Below are 25,800 nucleotides of genomic sequence, written 5' to 3' on the forward strand. Positions count from 1 at the left end.
ATGTTTGTAAATTTGTTTATAGATGTTGCTTTTTTTGTAAGTAATATTAAACGTAATATTTTGAAATATGGCAACCAAATTAAATGAGCAGTCAACCACCAGAACTGTTCATCTTTATTTGCAAATAAATATTCGCTGTAACTGCCTCTTACAGTGTGCAAGATCTACAACATCTCTTTGGAAATTATAGAAAAATAAAATACAAGAATTATAAGTATACTTGTACTTTGTACAAAAGAACGTTCTAACATTGCTCAGCAGTAGAACATGCTAAACAAACAGCATCTGATATTCTCCTTTTTTCTGTAGAGGGGGTTGTGACTGGGAGCGTATGTGTGCAAATATGTATGCGTGTGTCTGGATGTGCATCTTGTTTTTTACTCCTGGATGCATAACTACGCTGTGACTGAAAGCAAAGATCTCGGTTTGCCTTTGACATTTATCACGGAGCCCCAGTTTGTTAGAAAAAGCGCAGCTGTAGGGGGGGCAGCGCTCTCTTGAATTATGGAATACAACTCAAACTAATGGCTAGGTCCTGTGACTGCATTGAAACTTATGAACCACTTTAAAGTGTTTCTGTCTTGCATGGTTAACGGACTGTAAGGCATTCTGCGTGTGTGTGTTAGTGTGTGTGTGTGTGTTTGTTACTGTTGATGTTAGAATGACACATAATGAGTTATGATGCTGCTGTTTATGTTCGTTCTCTCTCAGCTGTCCTTAGAGTCCCTCACTGTCTCTGCGGGACAGCTCTGTCTGATCACACCAACCTACTGACTACTGCCTTTTCTCCACCTGGTTTTAGCTACTTTTGCTGCCTCCACCTCAGCTAACTAGTTATACTCTGCAGCACTGCCTATTCACCACTTACCAACTTAGCACATGAAGAAAAATGTTGATTTTAATGGCATAATCTGACATCATCTACTGCAGATCCAACAGTTTTCATTACAGACTACGTCTATGTACACTGGTTTCTCAAACTGCCACAACCTTAAGATGACCATAATGTATGAACAGACCGGGGTAGAGTCATCTACAGATATCCAGTAATTTTGATTATTCTGTTCTGACATCTTGGATCAACTTTGCCCCAGAAGTGCGCTGTCTAAATGTGTGCGTGCAGGCAAAAAGAAATAAAAATGTATATGAATTTCAGCTTATTCTGAAGAACCATATAAGCCCATGTTAAGTTTCCAGACAATTTCAAACATCTCCTATCTATATCTAAAGTCTGTGAACATTCATATGTTAAGACGGTGGAGATTGTGTACTTTCAGGCAATGCATAACATTCGCAATCCAAAATAAATCAGGTTTACTGCACAACTTGTGAGTACACCGGTTGCTAAAAACTGCTAGATTAGACTTGTATGGTTGTTCAACTGAAGGCAACGGATCCAGTTCTGTGAGCTTAGCGTGTGACGATAACAACAGGTGGATGTCGTGGGTTGAGAGTCCTCCCATGGCACAATTCTTAATCTCCCTTTTCTGAGATACTGAGGTGACTGCATAATACTGTATTGCTGATTTGGATAAAAATCTGAAATAAATAAAACATCTTAAATAAGATCCAGATTTACTAGGGCTTTCACATACAGGACTGCACATATATAGATATTAGGTTATGATAATAATTATCGATTAATTGTCTATACACTTTTAAACATTCAAGAAATCTCCATAACTTGCTTCTTTCTTCAAGTATTAGCGTACCAGATTCTCTGGAGAGAGGGTAAACTAAAGCGATGCAAATAAAACCTTCATGATAAATTATCGAACTCCAAAATAAAAATATTGAAGATACTTTTTTTTCAGATACTTTTCGATTGCACACCCGATAGCAGCTACATGAGCACATAACTCAGAGCGAAGAAAAGAACAAAAAAAAGAAGAGTAGTCAAAAGATTGAGTAGATTATGTTTGCAAATCTACATCTCTAGATATTGTTGCTCCACACACAAAGTACTGCTGCTGCAACAAGGCATTACATTCCCCTAAGTGAGGGCCTGGGCCAGTCTTTAAAGTCTATCAGGCAGAGCCAGGTATTCTGGGTAAGGGGTGTATAGTAGGAAATAGTCTGTTACTACTGGATGTGAGGGAGACCAAGGGGCAGTCTGCTGTGGTAGTCTGTCCAATGACCTCCTGTATGAGGGGTTAAGACTCAGGCACAGGCTGTATAGACTGTCTGTCCAACGGTCTAGACTTCACTTCCATCTGGTCCATCTATCTGTCCGTCCCAAGTTGTGTCAAACGTCGTCCTCATACATGGAAACCCTTCTCTTGTTCGTGCAGTAGCTGAAGGCGGAGGGTCTGTACGCTGCTGGTGATCCGCCTCTGGTGGCCGATCAGCTCCACCCCTATACGCCTCACATCTCTAGGCCGAGAGGGAAAACACAGAAACAAACACACACACATACGAAGACGCTTTAAGTCTTGCATGTGAGGACTTTTCACTGACTTCAATCGTTGCCTAAGGTTTTTTCAGGGAGGCCCTTTGAGGCCTAGTTTCCACGCTCATCTGTATATTTGAGGATTTATCCAGATGCAAACTGCGTTATCGGCAAGCAGCGACCTCTGGGGCTGAAAAATAAGGCCGACAATGCAGTTCTTTTGATGGCCACTTTAGGATGGCTCCAGAAGCCAGTCAATCTCCATGAATCTCCATGTTCAAATGGTCAACTTTACAGCTGAAATAAACATGTTTACAGTCTGGTTAAAAAAAACCAAAAAAACGGTTTAGGTCTCTATGGCCAGGTTCATTACAACTGTACAGGAGGTGAATTTCTTCTATAACTCACCCATTTATATTTTGTTAAGAGTTAAAGTTACTCATAAGGGTGGTCCACTTTGAGTGACAGGCTGTCCGCTGTCCTCTGCTACTCAGATCAGATCAGATCAGATCAACCCCTCACTCCTCCACAGCTCTAGCCTCTCGACCAAATGTGGTCCTTTCTGGCAACAAAAAACCAAGATGGCGACGGCCAAAGTGCCAAACTCAAGGCCTCAACAAGGGAGTTCACCAACCAATGGACTTCGTCCCTTATTTATGGTGTGAGGTCACTGAAAACAACAGTTTTTGGCTCTTGATGTCAGAGTGTGTGCCATTATATCCTTTATGAGGCATCACAAATAAGGCAACATTTAATGGCAGATGTGGCCAAAATAGTGACAGTTCTAACCTTGCTAACAGGATGTTTTTTTTTTTAGATATCTACACATAAATGTACAGGTACTTCTTTACTATATTGAAGAACAGAGTCATCAGAATGCACTACAGAGGTCATTGCTCCAGGTAGCCTTCCAGCAATACCGTTTTTAATGCTTCTAATTGGCCAACTTCTTCTTTGTCCTCTTTGCTTCAGGGTAAGGGTTAAAACGTGCCTGCTGGTTTTTCTATGCTCTTGACAGCACTTCTGTGATGTTATGCATATTCATTTGGAGAAAGATTTCTTTAGAACTGCTTGTCCGGATGTTTTTTTTTTGTTACAACAAAGGAAGGAAAAATCACGTTTTCAGAAATTCCCATTTGACTGTGGCCTCGGCCTGAGCCTTGTAGACAATGTTTATACTGCCTGGTAAGAGGCAGTGATGTATTGATCACAAATGTGCTATAAGCTTCATTAACTGTCCTCGGTTATATAAGGGCTGAGTGAGTACTTACGAAATGATCACACTCAAGTACAATACTCATTTTTCTATCTTTGTAAAACATCATATGTATGCAAAGACGTGCACACTGAGTTATTTTAGACACATTTCAGTCACAATGTGAAACACAACATAATTTCACCACAAACACAGAGCTGTATCAACCACTAAAAAGGGGAGCAAACACATGTTTTTTTTTTATCAATTATTGATGTTGTAGCGCAATTGTCTCCAGTGTTAAGATGTGAATCTCCTTTTTTGACTGGTTCCCTCACCCTGTGGTTCAGTATAAAGACTTGTTATTCCACATTGTGAATTTGATGCTGAACCATGACTGAAACGTGTTTTTAATTAGCTCGGTGCTGACATTGTGCAGAAATGTAATCTTCTCCTCAAATGATTTCATGTCTATAAACAGCTGTCCATCCGGTGTGCATTATAAAACACCTCATTTGTATTTAAGAAAATATAAACTCCTCAAGTGATGGGAACACTATGAAATAAATGAATCATCCAATTAATTAAGGGTATTTTCTTGCAATTTAGCATTACACGTACATAGTGTTGGGGAGCTTGTAAGACATCTTCAGAGTTTTACTCTCACATTTTGAAAGCTCTTTCTCAGAGCTACGGGAGACATTCACAGTCTGAATCTTTGAAACAAGTAAATTGAACCTTATGAGTAAAACTGGTGAATTGTCCCTTTAAATCACCGCTGCTGCTACAAAGGTAGGTCCCATTTGGTTTCATGCCATCTAATAATGGGTATGTTTTGGCTCTGCTACTCACTCAATACTCATCCTCGCCACAGAATCCAATGTGTTGTAGCCAGCTGCCATGAAATTGCTCTTGTACTGACTCATCTTAATGGAGTCCAGCCAGTCGCCAATGGAGATGAACATTGGGTAGTCCATTTCCTCCCCCGGAGACTCTGGTAGACTGAAATAGAAAGCAAAACAAAACCAAAACCCCAGGTTATGTAGGTTTCTAAAGCATCTCAGAGGTGAACATCTGATCTAACTGGCTTAAAGTTTGAGGGGCAAAACAAACTTGGTCCTACTTTAGGGGGCAAGAGAGAGCATTTTCTAAACTTAATCTGATCTAGGAGAGATACCCTATGACCGCTCATTGTTAACTGTAACTCAAATAACTCAAGTTCTGAACTCTGAGTCCAGAGATGTTTGAAAAATATAGTTGACAGTCATCTGTGCAAATTAACTGATTGAACTGAATTTACACTTAAAACTGTAACTTTTAAAAGTTAAAAAAATAACTTTTTTCATATTTGCTGAAACTGCCACTGTATTTACACTAAATGAGACATATGATCTGTGTTGCACTGTAGTGCTTCTAATGGCCTTTTCACAAGTGAACAAAAATAACCAATCAGAGCGGTGGATTCTCTAACGCAGCATTCAATCATGTTAATCATTGCCTGTTAACTTTGGTTAAACTGTCAAACTTGGTTTTGCTTGTAAGAGCCACTAAATCACACATTTATACCTGGTAAAAATGTTTGCATTGGTATGCGGCGTATTCAGTACCGTACCTCTGAATGTCTTCTACCAGCGGCAGCAGGCTGCTGGGGTTACGGATCAGTTTATCCAAGAAGGTAACAACATCGGTGAATTTGGGCCGATGACTCCTCTCCTTCTGCCAGCAGTGCAGCATCAGTTGGTGCAGGGCCACGGGACAGCCCATGGGTGCAGGCAGCCTGTAGCCCTCTTCGATAGACAGAATCACCTGGAGAGACAGTCAGATGTGATGAAGGATGAAGTCTAAATAAGAAAAATGGCGTCTGCATTAGAATTTAATTTAAAAAAATCTACTTGGTTGGAAGATTTAATCTAGAGGCTTCAAATTAAGTTTTATTTCCTGTGATCTTGCAGGCAGCAGCTCACAAGAAAAACACAATAAACCCACTGAATTACATACATTACCAAGGATTTCTATTTATTTATTTTTTGATACATAAGCTTTACTTTGATGCTTTTCTTATACACTCTGAGATCTTATTTACACGCAGAATCAGTGACTTATTTAAAATAACTTCTTAAAACTCATTTTTATGGACTTGCTTTTATATGATGTTGTCGTGATTTTAATTAATCTATTTTAATATGTCTTTTAAATTATTTTTAATTCATTCTTTTATTCTTTGTCTTGATTGTTTTTATTTCTATTATTATTACTATTATTTCTGTGTCTACTCCTTAAATTCTTTGGATTGCATTTATTACTATTGGTATAGGATCGTTACTGTTATTTTTGTTTAATTGTTTCTATCTCTATTTCTCATTATCCTCTTTCTACCTTAAATTCTACCTTAAACTTGGCAGGCCTTAGTTCGGCTTTATTGTCTGCCTGTTACAGTTTTAGAAACCCATCTTGATTCTACTTTGCCTTGTTTGTCAAAATTCATTGTAAGCTCTTTTTTTAAAGTTGCTATATAAATAATGTTATTATTATTAGTATCATTACAACCCTTAAAAACTTTCTTTCTTTCCAAATATTAGTAAAATGAGTAGTTGTTAGTAATAAGTATTGAGCACAGAAAACTTTACAACAGCTATCATAAAAAAAATGATTAGAGATGAAAAATAGTTACATGCATCAGTTTATGTTAACAGTGATGGAATGTAACTAAGTACATTCATTTAAGTAAAAGAAAAAACAGAATAAAAAAATATTAGAGCAGCTTTTTTTTCGTTATTAGGCCTGTTCTTACTTTTTTAAATATAAATATATAGCTTATGTATTTAGATCCAGGGCTATTTATAAAACATTTATAAATAGCCCTGGAGACCTAACAATGCTGCTCAATTAGAGTATTGTAAAGGTTAACCTTGACAACAGTGTTTTACACAATTAAAATGTACAACATATTCCTGTATTTAACAGACTATTTCTGTGAAAGAGATCACATTTTCGCATGATTTTCCATCTCCTTTCACACATTGATGTCACATTGTCACTGACGAATAATGTTAAAAGAGTCTAAAACATGACATGCTGTCATTTGATACATCATTATTGTGAAAAAAATAATAATTAAAGAAGCACTTAGATACAATAATAGTAACTCTGCCTGTCCAAATATAAGTCTGCAGTTAAGAGACAAATTACCTGCTCGATCTTTTGGTCAAAATGGCAAGCGTCATCATGTGTAACGCTTGTGAGTATCTGTCAGTTCCCATAACCATCACTTTGAATTTACAAATAAGTTTGAACTTTAATGGCTGAGCCCAAACCTCATATGTACTATGAATCAATTTTAACATGTATGGCACGCAAGCGTACATCCCTTTATTTTTTATCTGAGCTGATAGCGTATGTTACTGCAGCCTCCACACAGCAGATCTCCATATCATATCTGAGAGTCTACGGGAAAGTAGAGATCCATGTATCTTTGTGGGGAGCAGTGGTAAGTGGCTGACCAGGATGAGATAGTGTTTGGCTGCTTTTGCGGCTTGGCTGGCCTTTTGCCTTGGAAAGCACTTCTAAGCAATTCCCAAACAGCACAAATCCTGCCCAAACCCTGGGACCATAGTGAATGTGTGTGTGTGTGGATGTCTGTGTATAGATGTGTATGAATCTGAGTGTAAGGGGTTGAAGGGATTACGGTGGAGCTTTCACACTCAGCGGAGAGAGGGATGGATCTGCTTCCTCCGTGGCCCCTCCAATCCCTGACCACAGCCCAGGGATCAGCGGGTTGCTCAGCCACACTGAATCCACAGCTTTAAACTCCCCCTCCATCAGACCGGAGTCCTCTGAACCCCTGACCTTCACTGCTCTTTTCCCTTTCCCTCTCACTCATCTTTTTCATCCTTTTAGTGAATCTCACCAGCATTTGTGTTCCTCCCCTCCTCTCTCTCTCAGAGGTAGGCTTTTGATGTGAGAACAGAAACAGAACAGTCAGGGAGCAGGTGAAAGGGCAGCAATTTTAACAGATATAATGGAAAATAAACTCAGAATATACTCAGTGGAGCAGGACTTGAATTGAAAAGTCAATATTGAGGTGTGCTGTATTGTTAGAGGCAAGAGAGCCAGGCTTGTGAGGTGAGCATTTGTGGAAACAAGTCTCTCCCATCCTCGACGAAAGATCACAGAGATGCCTCTGAGAAAATCACTCAAAGGAAAAGTGTTGTAAGGTAAAACGACAGCAGCTGTTTCCGTGTTCACTATACTAGCTGATGACGCTGTGTCAAAAAACTATCTTACTATTTCCAAAAATACAAAGAGTTTTTTTAGGGATTACATAGAGAGGTCATGTAAATATGATTGAACAATTACATCTGAGTACTCATGAATCCCCCAGCTTTTACCAGTCACTGTTATCACGCTGTCTGCTGGGGTGACTGAACAAGAAGCGACTAAACTGTACCCGAGTGAAGACCTCCACTGGCTGGCCGTTCTCATTCGGAAGTTGTCAAATAGCGCTGCTTTTGTAATGATTTTGGCGTAAGATTCTGATGGCAAAAGCAACTTCTTGTGGCTGTATGATACACCGCCAGGTGGCTTCAGCTGAGAAAGCAGCCAGGCAGAAATGTTAAGTGTGATATGATTCTCTGTCAGATGGCTGGACGGCACATGCTGTGGCAGCATGACACGAGGATGGGCAGCCTCAGTTGATAATACAGCCTGACGGCACTTGTTGTGGACGATATGCCGCTGGACAGCGTCAGGTTAAAAGGCTACCTGTAACGATGTGATATAAGGACCGTGAAGGTCCCTACAAGGTGGGTGGGTGGACAGGAGGGGCAGTGGTCCAACAAACCCTGGACTTTTATGTGGTAGTCCACTGTTTGCTTCCCGTCTGAATGTGATGGATTTTTCACCTAATCATGTGTTTTTTTTACCTAACCCTAACCTTCAGTGCCTTTGCTGCATAATTCTAAGCATGTGCTTTTGTTGATGTCCTGGTGTTGGTTGCCATGTGCTTTTGTTGCCTAAACATAATCACATACTTTTGTTGACATCCTAGCGTCAGTAGCGACTTCCCAGAACATCAACAGCAGACGAAGAAGGATACCTAGAGCGTAATATGTAGACGCAGAAGTCCAGTGATGAAGTGGCAATATGTGATGACTTGGGATGAGAACATGTTCCCATCAGCCAAAGCAAATGTTGCCTTATTTGTTTTTGGATTGAAGTAAAAATATTGAAGCATACATTTTTGGGTGCACCTTTAGCGCCCCTTACTTCTTGCTGTTACAGATATTAGTGAGGTGAGTTTCAGACTGGGCATAATTGTGTGTAAAATCAAGGGAGAGAGTGAATGAGTAAAGTTGAAAATTTGATTTGCTTTCTGTCTAGACATACACTGGTCTAAATGAGGATTATAAGGGACTCTGGACTCTATACATTTTTTTTTTTTACACATTATACATTTTTTTAATCTTTTTTTTTTTTTTTGTCAGGGACCTTGTCCAGAAAATATTAATCCCAAAAGGGAGAATGTTTTGACACAGATTTAGCGAGGAGTTACCAAGTGCAGTCCCTAGGTAGGTAAACATGACTCACAATGACCTCAGCTTTTATGACTGTCGCGTCATATACCACAAACATGATCACTTTAACCACTACTTATCTATTTTAATTAATTGGCTGAAATTTGTTTACCATATCTCACATACAGTAGACTTTAGTAGTTGTTATTTATTCTCTTGGCATAATTTGGCTTTAAAGACAAAGCTAATTTGAGTGATCAAAACTAAGAAATTCAAAAGCCCATTAATGAATTGAGACATCAGTCACCAAACTGATTCCTAAATCTAATATTTTCTTCCACTGCAGCAGCTCTACCATTTCTTTTCTGAAATCTTTAAAAAGCTACTCTGTACCAGGACCCATTTCTGTCAAATCTGACTTTAAGTGTCTTGAATATGCAGCACATTGTACTCAGTGGCAGAAGCTTTTCGGATTAAGTCAGTGAGACTTGAGAGTTTTTTGATTGAGGAGGGAGAGTGAAAAGAAGAAAATCAGGTCATTTCTGCTGTTATTCTTAATCATTCTGTAACTAAAGAGCATTTTATATATATTTCCCCATGTAACACAAATGCATCATAAACAACTGTTGAGATGGCCACAGTACTCACATCCTGATTTGACATCTCCCAATACGGCCGCTCTCCGTATGACATAACTTCCCACATGACGATGCCATAACTCCATGCATCGCTTGCTGAGGAGAACTTCCTGTATGAGATGGCCTCAGGAGCAGTCCATCGGATGGGGATCTTACCACCCTGTTCACACAAGCAAATATTTATTATAGTTATTCACTGCACAATAAACAGTATCACTCCAAAACTGACTCCCACCACATATAAAACTTAAATTATCGTAGCTGTGGTCGCAGATTTTTTTTTTGCGGGCTCTGTAGCACTCCTGTTCTGAATCCTGAAACTTTATCACCTCTTCTGTGTTTATCAAGTTCAGTATCCACCTCACTTCACCTCACCTCTCCTCACCTCACCCTTCACATCCCTTATGTGGATTTCAACCACGGTCTTGTGGAGCAGAAAGATAAACCTGGAACCATAAACACAGCATTTCTTTCACACAATAACCTCAATACAAACCAGGAAATGGAGGTCACTGTGGGCTCAGACAGATTTACAGAATGGCGTCATTTCAGTCCAAAAGTTTAGCTTTTGCTATCGAACGCAACTCCATCTCTCTCTGGCCTCAGGAGAGAGGGCAGAAAAATCAACATTTCGGCAGCCAAATCAAGTATGAGATGAGCAATGCATCAGTTTGCTGATGTCTCAAGATTAGCATCGGTCGGTACCAATCTTTGAATAGAAAATTAAGTGTCCCAAATTTGAAATGCCTTGTCATACTGACAAGACTTCTATTTGGGGAAAATATGAACTTGCTTTCGAGAATATAAATGATAAGATACAACAACAGTTGGTTCTTTGTTTAGCAGTGACACAGAGAGGATCAGCTACAGCACAGCTGGTAGGGAGTGTCTTGTAAGCTCTCAGTACATCCGTAAATTGAGTTGCTGTTTTCTGGGTCTCTACTCTTGTGCCTTTCATAGTTCAAGACTTCAAACTCCACTTCTAATGAGGTTCTCTCACAAGGCCAGGAAAGGAAGGCCAGGAGAAATCTGTCAACTCAGAGTGAACATGACTGAAGTGAGAAAAACTCGTATCCTTACTATTACTGCTGTGGTACAGTAAATAATAACACATTTACCATATTGATTTCTTTTTTAATCACCATATTGTTCTGATATCCCATTTACATAATGGCTTAGTAAAATACATTGTTACTTTGGGTGGTTTGCTGGAACAAGGTAAGATGATCTAACACGCGGTACATTAAAAAAGAAGATTTGATAAATTGAAAGATGATCTTTTTTAAAAATTAAACTAGGCTGTCTATGCATTACAAAGATGTAAATACTTTTTAAACAGGTGCTGCTTGACCAGAGAAAACAGAGAAAAAGGACTGACATTCACTTTTGCTCAAGAGGTAGAAAACCTACAACTACCAGAATGCACTGCACTGCACTGGGCCAATAAACGCTCCTGCTGGTAGGTGACTTAATGTGAGCTCGCCCTTTTGATACAATGCTTGCTGGATTGTATTACAGTTAAACAGTAAGCTTAATTTTTTTCTGAAAACATTTGAGGTGAGAAAAAGGAAACACAGTAAGAAGATCTTGGTTTATATTTAATCAGCTTTGCCAACCTCATTTTTTTTAGCCGCTGTTTTCACTGTGCAGGAAACATTAAGGTGCTCGCTTCCTGTTCACAAACTCCTGCTATTACACACACAGCTCTTTAACATGTTTCTGACAACATTTTAAGTGAGGAATAGGCAATACAGTAACAGGGTCTTGGTTTATGTTTGATATGCTCTGTCTAGTTTTACAGTTGTTTTTTTAAGATTATTTTTTGGCATTTTTCCCTTTATTAGATAGGACGGATCAACAGTGTGAAAGGGGGAGAGAGAGGGGATGACATGCAGCAAAGGGCCACGAGCTGGACTCGAACCTGCGGCCACTGTGGCAAGGACAGTGCCATTATTCATGGGGTGCCTGCTTTAACCACTAAGCCACTGGATGCCTCTAGTTTTACAGTTTGATCCCAGTATTTTCAGCCTCCAGTGTTACAATATAGGAAACAGTATGGCACCCACGTCCTGTTCACATATTCTCTAACTATAGCCAATGTTGTTAAAGATATTTTAGGCAAGAATAAAACAATACAGTAACAGATTGCCATATTTCAAGCAACTGAGATCAATACATTTCCTCTCAATAAACACAAAAGCCTCAAATACAAGCAACTTCTAATAGTGAGAGGCATAGATGTTCATTCCATGAGATGTTTAGTTCTGTCACTATTATTACTTTTATATTTGTAGAGCTAAAACATGCGAAACATGCTGCTAATAAAAGCAGGACAGTAGTTATTTTTGGTGGATGATAATATTTTCATCTCTGAATGCAAATACTGAATGCATTTTTGTGAAATATTGTTTTGGGCCCAGCAACAATCCTGCCTTCCAACACCAAATCCCCAATCAAAAGTTTTTCAGATAAGCACTCAGCAGAGAAATTGGACTTAATTCAATATTTCACTTTTGTGCAGATAGTTTCAAGTCCAGTGCCAAACTACTGAAATAATAAAATCTTGATATCTAACCATTTCATTACCCATGATGTATTATTTCAGGTTTTTCCACAGAACTGCATACTTTTCAAGGTGAAGTAAAAGCTATGGGACTAGAATTAAGTTTCCATCCACTCAGATTGATGGCTTCCCATTTAAGTGAAGTATTAACTAAATCTGATAAAATTAATGAATCAATTAAAAATTAATGAATTAGTTTTGAGCCTGAACTTTAAAGATGTATCTCCTAGAACAGGATTAACTCTTAGCTTTGTTAAAACCTGTAATAAATCAGTGGCAGTAGCTTGGTTTCAGAGGTTCATGTCAGGTGTGTACCGTTGTGGTGTAAGCAGCCTCTGGGTCGTCCTCCAGGACTCGGGACAGGCCGAAGTCTGACACTTTACACACCAGATTGCTGTTGACCAGGATGTTTCGAGCTGCCAGGTCTCTGTGAACGTAGCCCATGTCTGACAGATACTTCATGCCCGAGGCGATGCCACGCAGCATGCCAACCAGCTGGATAACAGTGAAGTGACCGTCGTGTTGCTGACAGGGAGAGCAGGAAACAGAGAAATGAGGAGCCATTAAAAAAAAATAAACCCAAAAAACAGACAGCCAGAGAGAAAAGATAAAGATTGAAAGCAAAAACAAAATGAAATAAATTACGCTGACACAAAAATAATGCATAAGTGACAGAGATGTAAATTTACAGCCAGTCTCCAACAGTAAAATACTGTCCTCATGTAAAATGGTTTGGTACTGTAGTTAGCAATGCACTATGGGTTGCTCCACTCAAAGCAACAGGACAGAGGCCCTTAACAGTATGCTGTTGTTTTAAATTACAGGACACCACAGTATTTTTTGGAAACTGGGTGTTGGAGCTCGCTCAGAAGTTTGATCGTTGAAGATTGTCTTGTAATTCTAACATTAGGCTAGTGCTTTTTGTTTCTCATTCAATTTTCTTTTAGAAAAATAGACAGAAATATTTTGCTATCAACTCCCAAGGGACTTCAGAAACTGTCATTTGGACAGTTTTTCCCAAGGAGGACATATGCTACACATCAACAAGACCTGCTTAATCGACTTCAATGGGTCTTGCATCTACAAAATAGACAGTAATTAATTTTTTTGTTCTGCCAGTATTTTGATCATATGGCTAAGAATGTTTGATATCAAACTGATGCTCAACAGGCTGTCTAGCTGCTTTTAATATGTCCTTTATCAGTGAGGAGGAGATCTGAATAGCTCAAACTACTTTTTTGTTGGTTTATATTGGTAACGTTGATATAATGGTCTGCATTTGTGGAGCGGCATTCACTATAACCTAGTAATTAAGCAAAAAGAGGCCAGCATCGGCAGATGGAGGCAGCAGTAAATAGAGCTTTAGCCTACTGGAATATTTTCACATCTGGCCCTGTGGTTAACACATAATATGCTGCCTTTAATTTTTACGGTAATAGACTGTGAAAATGTTAAACAGTATAGACACTGTAAAATAACGGTATATTGCTGATATTTGTGCTGCCAGTATTTTACTGTATATTGTAGAAATACAGTAATAAACTCAATTTCTGTTTTGCAGTAATGGCTTGTAAGGTCATTTCACAGTATATGTACTGTGAAATTTCAGTATATTGCTGGAGTCTGTGCTGCCAGCTCTTTACCGTTATTTTATAGTAAAGTCATTTACAGTAAGTGAGGTGATTTTGGGCAAAAAACCGACTTGTTTAGAATTATGCTGGCAGTTAACTGACAGGATAAGACACCCATTTTAGCCTCTTAAGAGCTAAAACAGAGACAAAGTTCAACAGTCTGTTTTTCTTACAATTCATACAAGTATTTTACTATGCTTGGCTTTAAAATGAATAACAAAGACGTACTAAGGTAATACTGTTTGCACAGACAGAGAAAGACCTTCATTAGATACTGTATATGTTATGGCTTAATCTTTGTTTTAAACTATATGTATATCAGCATTTTTGTTATACTACTATTTCTCACAGAAGCACCACCTGGGGCAGTGAACAGAGATAATCATTTTTAAGTTCTCTGATCACCTCAAAACTCACCCGCAGAAACGAGTCCAGCGATCCATTTTCCATGTACTCCACCACAATCATCACAGGCCTGCCTGCAAACACAAACACAACACAGACTCCTTATTTCTTCAAATATACCTTTCTTTTTTTACTATTATGGATTTTTTGCTAAGGACAGTTTACAGTCGAGGCTGAAAGACAAGACAGAAGAAACATAACAGAAGAATGTCATGACACCTGAGTTACTTCCTAGATAAAGACTGTGAGATAAAAACCCATAAATTATGACTCTTCGTTCTTAAACAGGTAAATATCAAGGTTAAGAATTTTTTTTAAAAAAAGATACTCTAAGGTAGTGTTAAAAATCAATTTTCTTGAATGTAACTTTTGGAATGGCATGCAAATGAACTGAAATTCTCATCATATCTATATAAAATCAGATTAGATGCCCTTGATGCTGAATGAATCTGGGATTATAGTCAACAAAATTGACACAGTTTTGGCACCTCATATGCAAAACAACACAATTTTTGAATGTCTTTTCATCTAATATCATCTCTTATGTAAGTATCTGAACTTGCTCGTGCATTCAGATATCACTGGATAGCATGAAGCTAAGACAGGTCAGCATGATGAATCATTGAATGACGGTCACTAAACTATTAGTCAAGGGACAGCGCACCCAAATAATCCTCCAAGATAATGTTCTGAGTCATGTAGGTAACACGTTGGGCTTAACACTGCCTGACAAAATCAGACTGTGTGTGTGTGTGTGTGTGTTTGTGCATGGTGCTGTTGTGGGGACATTCATCTATTAAAACATTGTGAGGACCCATCTTCCTTGTGGGTCCAAAATACAAGTCCTCACAATATAAATTATTAAATTTTAGTCTGAAGAGTTGTGTTAAGATTATGGTAAATTTAGAGTAAGATCAGGGTTAGACATGCAGTGGTTAGGGTTAGAGTAAATTCCCAGGACATGAATGTAAATCAATGTTAATGTCCTCTGATGTGATATAAACATGACCGTGTACGTGTGTATGTGTGTGTAGCTGCCAGTCTGAGCAGGGAAAAGCAAAGAGGGGGTTTGGGGAAAACACACAGACCATCAGTTGATTGATGCATCGAGTCAAGAAGCTCCATCCATAAAACTTTTCCAATCTTCCTAACGGGACCTGCTCACTATTCAGTCCATGTATGTCATGAAACATTAGTTAGAAAAAGGTGCAAGCACAGTTTCTCTTTCCAAATGTTATTGTTTCCCCACAGAGGATCCCTGCGGGGTTACAGATTGACTGGTTTACTGCTGGGAGGCAGTTGTCCAGGCCTGTGTGCCAGTGAGCTGTAAAACATTCTGAACTGCTGAAAAGAGAAATAAAAAGTGTTACTGTAGTGAAGTAACACCATGAGATCACACTCCACATTCAAGACAGCTTTTTTCCTCACATGGGAAAACTCACATAGAGATAGATTCGAGTATCACACTTATAATATAATTGCAAAGATTTGTAGAAGTGTTCCGTCAATACATGTGAGGGTTTTAAAGGATGCTTATGCTTGAGAGGAGCACAATGGGTAATAGTTGTGTCATTTTATAGAGCAGACAGAAGCATTCGATCCAAATTTTTAGGCACAAAGAGATATTACACAGAGTGTGAGATGTCACAACAAGTCTAAATGACATCTGTCACCACCGCCGCCCCTTAAAAACATTTCTTGTTTTTGACATTTGCTCTGACAGGACAGGCAATAACAACCACAATACTAGTGGTGTTAGTGGGTGGCCAAAAACTGTTTTTATACTATCTCCTTTATCAGCCTCTCAAAGTCTCTTGTGAGTTTGAAATATGAGTGTTCCCCATTTCTTTTCAAAATAACAAGGACTGCTTGAAACTGGAGATTTATTTAATGTGACAAGTTGCATTCAAGATTGATGATGGATTATACGCCGATCAGCGACAACATTAAAACCACCTGCTTTATACAGTGCAGGTTCCCCTTGTGTCGACACACAGCTCAGACACATCGAGCCAGAAACACAAGACTTCGGGTGTCTACATACACCAAAGGTTTCCCCGGGGAACATTGCATTGTAAAGTGATGATCATTGTTAATCACTTCACCCATCAGTGGTCTTGATGTTGCGGCTGGTCGTTTGTACATGTAGAATTTAGGTTAATCTAGAAAACTTGAATTACCACCTCACACTTGTATGCCTCCGTCTTCCTCTTAAGTTCCAGTTATTGCCATATCTGTCCAGACTAGTATGCAACCATGACAACAGACAATGCCTCAAAAATGGACATTGCAGCAAAGAGGCCACATATTCTAAAACATAGAAGCTTCACACAAATCTTCAACATCGCAGCACGGATGTATACAACCACCCAAGACACCCAAGATTAGTGTCATCAATTCAGTATCTGACCAAATGTCTCCCCTTCTGTTCCTGAGTTATGCCATTGAATAATGGACAGAAAAATGTTTTGGCTGAACATTATGATGTCAAAGTGAATCTGACTTTTGACCTTTTGGACATATAATATCATCACTTCCCCATTTTATCCTATTAGACATTTGTGCAAAATGTCATCACAATTAGTGTATTACTTCTTGAGCTATGGCTAAAGATGTATTTTATGAGGTCACAGTGACACATGACCACAAATATTTAACAATTTCATTCTTGAGTCCAACTAGATGTTTGTGCCAAATCTGAGGTAATTCCATCAAAGTGTTCATGATAATGAGATTAATGTGTGAACAGACAACCTGGAAATAATTTATAAAACCTGCAGCCGCTGCTGTCACAGGCATTGAGGCGTAAAAAAGTTACAAATTGCGTTTTATCAGAATTCTCTTAGAGGTAAAATATGTCAACTCATTACAGTAACACAAATACCTAGCTTAATGTGTGAGGTTTTTGGTGAACACAACAGCGACTAATGTTTTCAAATTCATAGGATTGAGAGGCAGTACCTAACATCATTTTACCTCACAAAAACGCTCACATATCAATTTGACCGCCATAATAAGCAACAAGGGGAGGTTACAAGCAAACATGATAGTTCATTTTGCTTCTTGGCACCAGGGTTATTGATATATTGATTGCTAAAAAGGTAGACCAGTCGGTTCATTTACAACCCTCACTTTACTGTAATAGTGGACAGGACCCCTCTACTGGGACTGATAGCATTAAGGGACATCTCATTAGAGAGACAGGAGACAGCAGGTGACACTGCAGGCAGCAATAAGATCACTGAGCCTGCACTTGAAAAACAAACCACACAAAGTCAGATTTATGCTTCAATAAAACAGTATGTTGTATTTTTACAAGAGGGAGGCTTTAAGGATGAGATTTGAGTAGCTGGTTTGGTAAATGCGTACCGGATTCTCAAAGCTACTTTTGAAAATGTTCGATGGGAAGCAGCTGGGACTGTCCAAAAAGTAACATAATAATAATAAAACAGATGGTGCAAGCAACAGTCATGGCCATGGACTGCACCTTGAGGTTCACAATAAATGTTGAAAAAGGTGCAGGTGAAAAAATAGCTCCTAGAGAAAGTACAAATGTTATACGTTGTGCACTTTCATAAATGTTGAATGCATGACATATCAATTTTTTTTTTTTAAATTTTGAACATTTTATATTGCACTTTCAAATGTTGAGTTTTTATCCCTTGCGACTACAGAGCAAAACTGAACTAGTAACTGAGAAATACTGACTGTGTCAACAGCTTGAATTAGTTTGACATAAAAAAAACAACAAAACCGAATCGAATGAATCATCAGCGAGGGAATGTTGATCCCAGCCCCACATCTCTGTCACCAGAGACAACAAGGCACGGTGGGTGTACGGATGGATGGATGAGTGGACTTACTTCAGACCAAATAGGCACATGATGTTCCTTTTTAATAATTGTATTATCATACCTATAAATTTGTGGAAACTCTTCCCCAACAGCAATCCGGCAGTGATAGACATTATCTGATCAAGCTTGGCTTTCCTGAGCTAATTAGCAAGGCCTGGAGACAATATACATTTATGCAGTGCGGCGCCTTGAACAAAAACAAACACACCTGTTTACCGGAGTCAAATGTGTCACCTGTTATTTCAGAGCAGGTATAGCAGTCAGTCACAGCACAATACTCTCCATAATTAGTCTCTGAAGAACAACAACAGATGTGGAAGATGAAGAAAGTGAGTGAGTGACAGACAGACAGGCAGGCAGACAGAAGAGGGATACTCAGAATTAATGTCTCTCTGCGCGTATAATGCCCCACTGCCAAGCACAAATGGCTTTTGATAGTGTGATTTGGTGTGTATTATGTGTGTGTGTGTGCACTATTGGATGGGCAGTCAAGGAAAACAGTTTGCTCTGATCACTTCCTCTCTAATAAATGCTGACTCACTCCCTCTTTTATGAATATAGACCAAGAAGCTGTTAAACTGCTTATTATTCAATTACTATTGTAACAATATAAGATTCTTCCGCAGCAACAATACAGTGGCACTCAGCACCAAATGATGAAGGTCTGTGGGTCCTTAAAATTCCCCCATTCCCTCTTTTTAACATAAAAAAAAACAAACATAAAGGACAAAAACAAAGCTCAAAGCTATTGGAGGTCAATATAAAAAATAAATAAAAGTAATGAAAAGAAAAAAAGAAGGAAATTTAAACATACTGTATTCTCTTGTTTGTTTTTTATGGTCATTGTTTGTCAGCTAAGCTGTTTTATTGGGGATGATTTCTCATTAGTTCTTCTTTGTAATTAATACAAAAAAATAAAAGATAGTAATCATAATGACAATTTTTTAAGGTGAGGGTTGGGGTCTAGGGCCCCAGGGTAAGCTTGCTGAATGTGCTAGGTCCGCCACTGGTGTTGTTGTATTTTCTAGAACTTTTAATTTTGATAGTCATTAATATGATGTCAGTAATTTAAAAGTCCAGTGTGTAGAATTTAGTGGCATCTAGCAGTATGGCTGCAGAGCTTAAACTTCTCCCTTGTGCAAAGCATGTAGGAGAACTAAGGTGGCCGACGCAAAACGCAAATGGTCCTATTTAAGGCTTATGTTTGGTTAATCCGTTCTGGGTTAGTGTTGGTGGAGAGGACCCACTCTGTATGTAGATATAATTGGCTCATTCTAAGGTAACAAAAACAAAATGAAGGTGTGAATTAATTTTTAAGTGTGGATGAAAAATGAATGAAAACATAGTTTTTAACATCATATTCCATTTCTGGCAATAAATGACCCTTAGTCCTACACACTGGAGTATTACCATGTTAATCTCAAGTCACACTATACTCATAAGTATCACACTACTTATAAAAAGGGGGGTTCAAAGGTTTGTAATTTTTTTAAAATAAAATTAATCAAAAAGTAATAAACAACTACAACAACATATGAATAAAGCTACAGAAAGGCCAGATGCAATATACTGAATGAAGAATCATATCAACAGCTGTGAAAAAGCTGTTATTCAGAAATAACAGACCTTTGAACGTCTATTCAGTGCTGTTGACCTCTGATGTGATGAACAGTCCCTCTCGGTCCACAGCGACTCAAAATATTTTTTGTTCTTTTATCATCAGATGTCTTACCAGAGAAATCATCTCAGTGTTGTGTGGGAGGAATTTTTCACTCAATAGCTTCAGAGATGGTGGACCATAAAAACTACAGTTAAATCGGTGCAAAACATCAGCAATCAGCAGCTTTGATGCAATAATGGCAGTATCGGCCTTTAAAGACCCTTATCAGCTGAATCTCTGTCAGCAGGGTCAAAGCTGAGGAGTGTCCTCTATCTATGTTCAGGGAGGGGGGTTAAAACTCTTCAGGGGACACATTTATATTCACAGCGATGTCTCAGTTTATACAACCCCTGTAAAAACAACCATATGTTGCGCTGGGTGAGCCCTGTAAAACAGAGCTCATTAACAAGTCCATACACACACACACACACACACACTCTCACTTATCTTTTGTAGATAAAGCATATTCCTGCAGAAAACGGGACATTAGAACTTGATCATGCATACAGACAATACAAACATGCATGCTCTCATCTCACATATGTAGGGGATAAAGCTACTCAGGTGAGAACACAGAACAAAACTATGTGTGAAAACAGACTCAGCCCACTAATCTTGTAAATACCAAGAAAAAAACACATAAGGATTTGTTATTCCATGCTGAAAAATGCAACCATAAGAAGTGGTTTACTGCAATTTACCATTCGATCAAGCAGAGACATAAATTTATCTATCGGTCTGCGGTAAACAGAGTGATGGGTAAAGAGACAGCAATTTCAAATGCTCTTGTTATGTTACATTTATTTTGCTTTTAAAGCAAAGCGCTCAAGTAAAACAAGGAGTATATTTTGATGGAAAGATGAAAATTTTTATGACACATTGTTCTTATCTTTGTCTCTGTGAATAAGTGGACCTCTGAAGGAGAAAATATACCAAAGAAGAAGAAACAGAGTGGCTTCAAACAGCCAACTAGTTGTTATGTGCACACCATCAAACTAATTCAGGGTTATATTGGGCTGTGACTAGATGAAGATAAGAGGGACTGATGGTGGTTGTTTCTTATGTTGATAACCACTTTGCGACTTAACATTACTGTGTGGCCCAGAGCCGCATGTATAAATAATTTTTTCTTGTATAACCACATTTATATATGGACCCACAGAGAGAGTTAACCTTTTAACACCTGGATTGACATCAGTTTTCCTGTGCTGTGTTCAGAAGTCTTTCACATGCATTTAAACCTCTAAAACTGGAAAAAATTGGTTCAATTTCTTTTGTAAAAATGGGGGAAAACATCATGAGTACTTGGCAAGAAATACTCTGCAAATTGAAAAAAGGTAAAAGGTGAAATTATCTGAAAAAAAAATAAAAGGGGTGATTTTACATGTTATAAAACATAAAAAAGTTAAAATGTCCAGAAGACTACATTTATAAGTCTTATTATTGTATGAACATTTTTGCGATGTAAGATAATTTTCTTTTCAATTTTAGCACTTTCTTAAGGTAATTTTCTTGTTTATTTTTGTTTTTTACTTGACTGTTTTGGCCAATTATTAATTATTAGTTATACAAATTTTTCTTAGTTGCTCATTGCCTTCATCCCATGATTTGAATAAAATCAAGTCAATTTGCTCATGTTTCAAAGGGTTAAAAATTGCTTGGCTTCATCACTGGTATCAGTGAACTACAGCACATTAGCAGTGACTGTTCATACATTAGTTCCACAGGAAATGTATTGGAACAAGGATGTAATCTGATCTCCAGATTTAGTTAAAACAACACCTTCTGTAATCCAACTTACTTTTGGTGACCACGCCCTCCAGCCTGATAATGTTAGGATGGTCAAACTGGCCCATGATTGATGCCTCGCGCAGGAAGTCCCGCCTCTGACGCTCCACATAGCCACCTTTCAGAGTCTTTATCGCCACGGCAATCTCCTTCTTTCCTGGTGTTCTCAGGCGGCCGCTGCACACCTCACCAAACTCCCCTAAAGCACACACACACACACACACAAATAAACACAGTGAGAAGTCTATCAGCATCACACACCATCAGCAGGCTGCTTGATCTGCCACCTGGGGGCACTGTTGCAGTTCCCATATAAACTCCTGCATTATTGCCTCCCTCTGATTAGTTCAACTCCATGAGATTCTCTCTTTCACCCTCTAAAAAAAGCCTTGAATCTATTATTATACTTTCTTTTGTTCTCTAAACCTGTTAAGCGTTAATATTCCAATAGTCTGTGTAGAGAAAATGACAGTGAGAAACTGAGAAATGGAAAAAGGCGTCATCTTTAGTGTGTACAAAGGAAGAGACGAGGTTCACGGCAATTATATGTGAGGAGTGAAAATAGATCGTCTCCTATGGCACATTTAAAGCTATTGTTATTCTTGAAATAATCCTCTTCCGCCCACATAGCAAAAGGGTACCCATCTGTGAGAAACAAGTGGATGAGTGCATAATCGTCAGCTAGTGTGTGTATTAGTGTATGTGTGAGTGTGTGTGCTTGTGTATACCGGCTCCGATCACCCTCTCGATGCGGATCCTGGAGGGGTCAATCTCCTTGGTAAACTCATGGACTGCCTGCGTGGGGTCTTCATATGTATCAGGGTCCACATAGGTCTTTATTCCCGGGAAAGGGACTGAGGGAACAGAGAAAAAGATACAGAAATATGAGCTAGGGCAGCGGCTCACGAATGTCTTTGTGTCAAGGACCCCTAAATTGATACAGATTAGGTCACAGACACCTTTTTGATAAGATTTCACTTCAGGAGCCTCCATCTGAAAAGATTTTGGTTGTTAAATATATATTTTCAGCTACAGTTGAGAAGAGAACTGTGGATGAAATGAAACCTATATGAACAGAAAAGTCTCTCTTTTGACTCTTGACTCAAATTGGGCTCACTTCTGTGGTGAATTAAAAAGTTAAAATAAACTGTTGCCGTTTTAATGGGACCTCTGTAACTCCCTCAATAACCTGACCAGGCTGGAAGGTAAAATTATCTAAACTTAGATAAGTATTATTTTTTAGACTCATATTAAATAATAAATTAGAATTACTGCTTAGCTGTTGTGCGCCTCCATGAACCAGTCAAGTTGCACCAACAATTTACATTATTGTGTCACAGTGCAGGTGACCTTTGATCTTCTGGATATAAAATGTCATCACTGCATCATTACATACTAACAGATATTTGTGTAAAATGTTGTCATAATTACCACATGAATTTATGGCCCAAAACATGTTTTGTGAGGGCACAGTGACCTTTGACCACCAATTTTAATCAGTCCATTCCTGAGGCTTTAGTGGATATTTGCGCCACACGTGGAAAAATTCTCTCAAGGCGTTCTTGAGATATTGAGTCCACAATAATGACACGGAAGAGGTCACAGTGACCTTTGACCACCCAATCCAATCAGTTCATTTCTGAGTCCAAGTAGACATTTGTGCCTAATTTGCAGAAATTCCCTCAAGGAATTCTTAAGCTATTGCGTTTATGATAAGGGGGGGGGGGGGGGCAGCGCTAAAATATTGTGCCATTGTCCACCGATATTGCAGAAACATGGATATATATAAAGGGTGGCTAACAATACATTGACATATTTTGGTTTAGGCAGCAAGTAAACACACGTATAAGAAAACAAATTTACGTAAGGCTGATTTTTAGTATATGTATTGTCAAAATAACACCTCCAACTAACCTGAATAAGTTGTAACAGCAGAGCAACAAAACACCACGGGGCATTACATTTATTTATACAACAAAGGTTTGATCACTTTTTAGACAAATGGTTTCAGACAACTAGGAACACATCCACTTTTGATTATGAGCTGCGAGGAAATTCGACGAGTTACCCTGACAGATGTTTAGCCCCGGAGCAAAAGTGTTACCTCACTCTGAGACTGACACACATCCACCAAACACTGCACTGATAGCTTCTCCCTCCTCTGTCTTTTGCTGAGAAGCAGCAGGGCAGCACGTCTCTTAACTGGGTCCCTGCTTTCAGCAAGCGTCCACCCTGCTGAAGTGTCCTTGAGCAAGTCAGTGACTCTTTAACAGGCTGCCGCCGTTCTGCCTCTGACCCTGACCTCCCAGTGGAGGGGAGGGCAGACAAAAGCTGTGTTTCACCTTCAGGGATCAATACTGTGTCACAAAGCAAAAAAACAACAATGAACCGACACCAGCAAAACCCAGAGGACATCTGTGCTCCTCTCAAAGCTTCTGCTCAACACCACACCCAGGGCTGAGACCTGAGACAAGACACAGGAGAGACGGCGGGTTCAAACACACACACACACACACACACACGCTCGCTTATAAAGTGTATGTTTTAGTCTTGAATGTGGCAGCTTGTTCGCCACCCTCAAAAACTAATTTTATGTTTATTTCTTCTTTTGCCTTTGGCTATCTGTTCTACCCTCTGTCCTCTTAAAAGCGCCTTATTTCTCTTTGTCCTCTCCTCGACTCCTCTAACTTTCAACCAGCTTGCCCTTTCTGTCCTCGTTTCTCTCTCCTTTCTGTTTTCTCCTCTAGCAATCTTCCCTTGTCTCACTTTCAAACATTTTTCCCTTTCTTGCACTTTATTGCTCTCTTTTCAATTTGTGTTTTTCATGTCGGGAATAAAAAGTTGGGTATTAAAAGACAAAAGACAGGCAAATGAGACAGAAAGGTACAGGAGTGCAGAAGCAGACAGCTTGGGGATGCAGCTACTTAACCAGATTAATCAAAGAAGAGAAAAAAAAAGAGCTCATGTTAAACATCAAATGAAACTTGAGGGGAAGTGAGGAGGAGCGCCGGAGAGGAGGAGAGGCAGAAAGATGAAGGTGAATGCTTTAAAGAATTTTGCTCTGTTGACGTTTCTGACATCTTAATTCCTGAAACTATAAATGTCACTTTTGCAACTTCTTTTCTTGCATTTGTAGTAGCAAGTCAATGTTTTTGCATTTTGTTAAAGCTTTGTGGTGGGGACTGGCTATCCCGTGCAAATATGCATAGGCACCAAACCACATGGGAAATGATCCATACAGCAGTACAATGTGCCCGTTGAATACAAAGAGATGAAGCAGGTGGCTAGCCTGCTAGCTGCTAACTGTGGCTCACAGAATGTCTCTCTTTCTTCTCTGCTCATTGGCAAAGACACAAGACAAAATAAAACCTGGCACTTTCTCACCAAATGATTGGGCGTTCTGGCAAAAGTACATTTCAAAACTAACACCATGCAATGTGCCAAACTGATTTTCCATTTCATTAAAATATAAAACTCAGACTTTGCAGACGTTCCTTCTTTCATCATTACCATAAATATGGAGATGAGTTAATCTTGACTCAATCATTTTGCTGTAAAATGTGTGAAAACACAATCATTAGGATCAAAGTGAGAAAGAAAAGTATCCAAAACAACAAAGAGGAGAGATTTACCATGTCCGTTCTGATAGTTGGTCCTTCTTTTCTCCTCTGAAGTCATCTTGGCCTTAAAGTACCACTGACACCTGGAAAACACATGAACAGGCAAGATTAAAGGGATTTTCCTCAAATGTACAATAAAATTAGCTGCGAGGCATCTGATTTGGCCGCATGCTGCTGGATGATGCACAGGACCCCCTGTTTTTACTGTGCAATGACATTACTTTGTGGAACTAACAAGACATGGACATGGGGAGGATCTGTAAAAGTTCTTTTTTTTAAAGTGGGTTAAAGAATTAAGAAAAAAAAAAAAACCTCAAATAATATTGATACATACTGTAGATAACTTAGTAATAGTTAATGGGGGGTATTGCAAAAGTTTATTGTCTTTGCTGTCATAGGAACATGCTTATATTCAACACTGGACAAAAACTTGAAATATACACAAATTTCCACTAAGCAGCATAAGGACAAGATTTTATGTTCCACAACTGCTTTTTGAATTTCATGCTGTAAAACAACATATTAATTCAATTTTCTATTTTTA

The 25,800-nt window shown here is 38.8% G+C and overlaps 1 protein-coding gene across 1 annotated transcript in view; it reads right to left on the reverse strand.

Annotated features, from left to right (window-relative positions):
* Positions 1-2,014: 2,014 nt before the first annotated feature.
* Positions 2,015-25,800, reverse strand: part of LOC121948703 (ephrin type-A receptor 6-like) — a 212,386-nt gene continuing 188,600 nt past the window's right edge. The window contains exons 9-17 of the mRNA XM_042494107.1: positions 25,269-25,339; positions 22,365-22,490; positions 21,650-21,835; positions 14,347-14,408; positions 12,614-12,823; positions 9,746-9,895; positions 5,197-5,390; positions 4,437-4,586; positions 2,015-2,373 (exon numbers count right to left, since the gene is read on the reverse strand). Of these exons, the coding sequence (XP_042350041.1) occupies positions 2,259-2,373; positions 4,437-4,586; positions 5,197-5,390; positions 9,746-9,895; positions 12,614-12,823; positions 14,347-14,408; positions 21,650-21,835; positions 22,365-22,490; positions 25,269-25,339 (1,264 nt within the window). The 3' untranslated portion in view covers positions 2,015-2,258. The remainder of the gene's footprint in view (positions 2,374-4,436; positions 4,587-5,196; positions 5,391-9,745; positions 9,896-12,613; positions 12,824-14,346; positions 14,409-21,649; positions 21,836-22,364; positions 22,491-25,268; positions 25,340-25,800) is intronic.

The sequence above is a fragment of the Plectropomus leopardus genome, chromosome 10, assembly GCF_008729295.1.
Source record: "Plectropomus leopardus isolate mb chromosome 10, YSFRI_Pleo_2.0, whole genome shotgun sequence".
Taxonomy (NCBI): Eukaryota; Metazoa; Chordata; class Actinopteri; order Perciformes; family Serranidae; genus Plectropomus; species Plectropomus leopardus.